Below are 4,646 nucleotides of genomic sequence, written 5' to 3'. Positions count from 1 at the left end.
GAATGAAGTGTTCATGTGGTTTCAGACGTTTTGAAATCAGTTTTGGTGTTTTTTTTTTTTTTTCTCTCTCTCTAACGTGTTTGTGCTTTTGAGCTGTTTTGGGGTTTGAATAATATGTGACTGCTCTGTTTCCAGTCCAATAAATCACTATGTGAACAAAAGGAGCAGCGGGAACAATTCAGTTTGATCAATGGCTGCCAGGAGCAAAACAGCATGTAGTTATATTTCCTATAGGCTGATGATAAGGAGGTCAGTGAGTACGCCCAGTACATCACACCATTCTTATGATTGGAGGCAAAATGAAGATAGCACTGATTTTTCAAAGTAACTGGACTAGTGTGGAAAAATAGCACCTGAACCTCTCAAGTGCCTGTTACCTGTAAATAGGCTATTAATGGAAACTTCGACCTAAAAACAACACCCCTAGTGATTGGATCATTGATCGACTTTTCCATTGGCTGGCTCGGCTGTCAGTCAGGGGCTCTGTTCTTGCTGGTTCCTTTAAGCCCATGAATTACGCAGGGGCGACTTATCTCCGTTTAGCCCTACAGCCCGTGGACCGTGTCGCAGCGTCCTCCGAGGCGCTGACTGAGCATCTGTCGGACAACAGCTTCTCTCAGCACCGCCGGGGCGCGCACAACACGGAGGGGACGGACGCGTAAATGGAGTTTCAATCGTTGTCGTGACTGTTCTCCGCCGCCTCTCACCCTGCAGAAGATCCCGCGTTGAAGTCAGCAGCAGCATCCACACCACCGCGGCTCTCTCCTCTGCAGACATGGGAACCGTGCTCTCTATCTCTCCCGCGTCGAAGAAGGCAACTATTATGGACGCCGAAGTCGCGGGAGACGGACTCAAAAACGACAAGAGCCTGAAGCGGCACTCGATGTTCGTGTCTCTCTCCTGGAAGAAGCTGGTGGCCAGTTCGGCCAAGAAGAGCGCCAAGAAAGTGACCCCGAACCCGCCGCCCAGCCGTGAGCTCCCGGCCAGCCAGGTGGCTCAGCTCAACAGCGAGAACACCAGGAAAACGCACCAAACCGAAGAGAAGAAGCCCAAAGCGCCCATCCCGGTCCCGGTGCCCACGGTGCCCACGCAGAACAACGAGGCTGTCGTCCAAAACGGGAGGCTCTCCACGGTCCAGAAGCAACCCAGCAGCCTGTCTCTGGTGTCGCCGAGGCGGATAGTGATCCAGGCTTCGACGGGGGAGCTGCTGCGCTGTTTGGGGGACTTCATGTGCCGCAGGTGCTACAAACTGAAAGAGCTGAACAGCGGAGAGGTGATCCTCTGGTTCCGAAACATCGACCGGACTCTTTTGCTCCAGGGCTGGCAGGACCAAGGCTTCATCACGCCGGCTAACGTGGTGTTCGTGTACCTGCTGTGCGAAGACACGATAGCGGACAGCATCGACAGCCCGGCCGAGCTGCAGGGCACCTTTCAGACTTGCCTCTACCTCTCCTACTCCTACATGGGCAACGAGATCTCCTACCCGCTCAAGCCGTTCATGATCGAGTCGAACAAGGACGTTTTCTGGGAGACCTCGCTCCGGATCATCGACAGGATGAGTGCCAAAATGCTGCAGCTGAACGCAGACCCGCACTTTTTCACCGAGGTCTTCCAGGATCTCAAAAACCAGCGAGACACCAGCGAGTCAAACCTGGATCGCTGACATGGAAGCGAACAAGACACTGGTGTTTTATTCTTGAGATGAATGTGTTTTTATTTGTGCAAAATCACACGACGGGTGGTTTTGAGCGAAAGGGCAAACGTTGAAGGCTTCCCACCTGCGGGCTGAATATCTCTCATGATCAACAACTTCAGTGTGGTGTTTAGGCTACAGTGTAGGAGATTTCATAAATGCATGCCATTGGTATATTGTCCTATTTTGTCTTGTCCCTTGAGTGACGCAGGGATTAACTTTGTGGTATAAATCACACTGCAAGTGACCCCCCCGTTTCATTCATGATTAGCAGTGAGGTGAGGTGAGGTGAGGTTCCAGGCAGGACCGGGATAGATCTTGTGTTTGCGAGGAGTCAGGAGGCGGAGCTGTCCGAGGTGCTGACCTGTGCAGCCATTACTCCCCCGCCCCCCACCTGCTACTTGGATCACTTTTCCACAACAGAGCCAAGTGTGGCTTAAGTGGACCAGAGTCAGCCCAGTATAGTTTCAGCACTTAAGCCTAAGCCTTGTAAGCAGAGGTATATAGTATATTGTGCTTTTTAAAGTCTCTGCCGGCTGATAGGTAAGTTGTTAGACATGCAACAGATAGCAGGAGCATGTTTCTTTAAGGGGATAAAACACACTACCTGTAACTGTGTAACTGTACATATTTTTCAGTGGGCAATGTGGTTTAAAAGCTTGTTTCCATCTGCAAACCTTGATGTCCCTCCTGCAGAAACACACCATGCTATGGCCTGTGTATGGCTATTTTAATACCTGGTTGGAATTTTCATCTCCTCTTATGGAAAAAAAAAACAAAACAACAAAATTTCTCACATGGACAACCTGCTTTGAATTAGAACAACTTGTTTTTGCCTACCAATGTGAAGCTGTGGTACTCTACCAGCAAGTGGGCCATTGGTTCAAGTTGAACATAAGGGGAAATTCGCAAAGGGAGAATTTTTCCTCTAGAATGTGATAAATTGCACTAGGTGGGCCGATAGACGGCCATACAGCAATGTTTTCAACCCGAGGCCTCTGTTGTGTATTGCTTTGCAACATATTGCAGAGGTCAACTAGAGACTGAATGGACTGAATGTACAGTTTTTCAAGAGATTTTTTTTTTAATCTCACACGTGCCAACTTTGAAATTCTCTTGGCCTGAAACGAAATGGTTTACGTGTACATATCCCACATGTTAAATCTGCGCTTTCCTCTATTTTTCCTCTGCCTGTTTGGAAGGTCACTGCATATGATGTAGATCAAGCATTGCAAAAGCAAACAGAGCTTAATGGTCAAATGGTGTTTTTGCCCTGTTCTTCAAAATGATTTTTTTTTTTAATGTGCTGTGAGCCTCAGTTCGCTGAATTCAATTCATTTTCAGTTCAAATCAATTCAGTAGGGATGTTTCCTCAAACGATTATTTGCACATGTGTGTCATTGCAGTTTCTATAAGCTAAAAGTGATTTGACTCCAACGCTGAAACCAAACCTATAGGGCAAAAGTGACAGTTACTTTTAAGTATTAGGGTCAGTCTAAGTGATTGTTGTGATGTAATGTTGTGAACTCATTGTTTGGAAAGTGGAATATAATGCTGCTATTTTTTGCACAGCTGTGAACAAACCTTCGATGTTTTGCACAGTGGTGTAGCACAGTGGTCATGTGCCGGTGTTTCCTTTCAGGCGCTGGAGTGTTTGCCATTAAGTGTGCAGTTACTGTTACCAAGTCTCACTCTAGGATGATCATCTGTGAATTAGATCTTTGGTATAGTTCATTTTTTTCCTATATGTGAACTATGGAAAGTAATATTTAGATGTGTGTGTTGCCTGTGGTGTTGCACCACAGTTGCATTCACTCTCTATACATGTTAATAAAAGGTCAATACAGTAATTGTTTATGGTGACCATGTTGAAATAAATCCAAACTTATGTAGGATCTCTGGTCTCCCGCATTGTTCTGATCATCGAACACTTTGTCTCTATGTTTATGTGTGTGTCCACCATTGTGTGTAGCTTGATGTGCGAGCGCGCATGCTTGTGGCCCACGTTTGTACCAGTGCAGTTTGCTGAAGCAGTAATTAATATGGACAGCCTCTTATCCACTCATACCACCCACTAATCCTTGTTTTGAAGGGAGCCCTTGAGACACGGTTATGCAACTGAAATAAATCCATGACGAACATGCTTGCCATGAGGTTGCCATGAGACTGAAACTCATGAGATTTCACTGGTTGCAAAGAAATTAAAACTCATCAGGTAGGGGTTATTTTTACATCGGAAACTTTAAGGAGGCCCTTACAAAACTGGAGGTGGACGCTCATGTCCAAGTCAGAAATAGGGTGGGTGTTGGACTGAAAAACAAACCAACAAAAAAACGACAAATATCTCGCACAATTTAGAGCTGCAGTGTTCACTTGTTTATAGCACAGATCAGAAAGTTTCCTGAGACAAATCTTTATATACTAACACAGATCATAAGCAAATGGCCAACCTGTAAAAACAGCCACGTTACATCCTAGAATGTATTGCAGTTGAATTAAGTGTGGTGTACACTGTGGACAGTGAAGCATGCTGGCACATATAAAGGATATTTCTGGTGTCCTATCTGTGCGTCCTGGGTATTCCGATCGGGGCCATGTACTGAAATGGGAACACAGACAACTAAACAGTAAGAAAGTCAAGTGTAAAAACCTCACAGCTGAAGGAGGAATCTGCCTGCGCTCCTCTGCTCAACTGGTCTCACGTGCTACCTGTCTGACAATGATTTCCAGGGATATGCAAAAAATAAATGTAATGTTTATGTCGATAAAATGATGCCATACTTGAGTTGCATTGGAAAAAAAAAAAAAAAAACAGATTATGAGGTTTCAGAAGCTTCCCCGGTACAGAGCAGGTGTATGTTGATGATTTACTGTATGAGAGAATGGAGCTGGATTGAGAAGGGTTTACTCCTGGTTTTATGAATAAGCCACATGGGCTGGAGAGTTCCTTCAT

The 4,646-nt window shown here is 45.9% G+C and overlaps 1 protein-coding gene across 1 annotated transcript; it reads left to right on the top strand.

The window, feature by feature from the left end:
• Positions 1–376: 376 nt before the first annotated feature.
• On the top strand, positions 377–3,588 carry cdk5r2b (cyclin dependent kinase 5, regulatory subunit 2b (p39)). Its single transcript, XM_071492187.1, has one exon. It carries the CDS (start codon positions 776–778, stop codon positions 1,661–1,663), a length of 888 nt encoding a protein of 295 aa, XP_071348288.1. The 5' UTR covers positions 377–775; the 3' UTR covers positions 1,664–3,588.
• The last annotated feature ends 1,058 nt before the right edge of the window (positions 3,589–4,646 follow it).

This window comes from Trachinotus anak, unplaced genomic scaffold (genome assembly GCF_046630095.1).
Source record: "Trachinotus anak isolate AG129_WGS33_773 ecotype Australia unplaced genomic scaffold, CSIRO_AGI_Tana_v1 ptg000001l, whole genome shotgun sequence".
In the NCBI taxonomy this organism is placed as follows: Eukaryota; Metazoa; Chordata; class Actinopteri; order Carangiformes; family Carangidae; genus Trachinotus; species Trachinotus anak.
Note: the sequence above shows the minus strand (reverse complement) of the source record. Positions and strands in the feature narration are given on the sequence as shown.

What these genes read in the sequence shown, in the direction of transcription:
- cdk5r2b (XM_071492187.1), top strand. Translation starts at nt 776, where the DNA reads ATGGGAACCGTGCTCTCTATCTCTCCCGCGTCGAAGAAGGCAACTATT.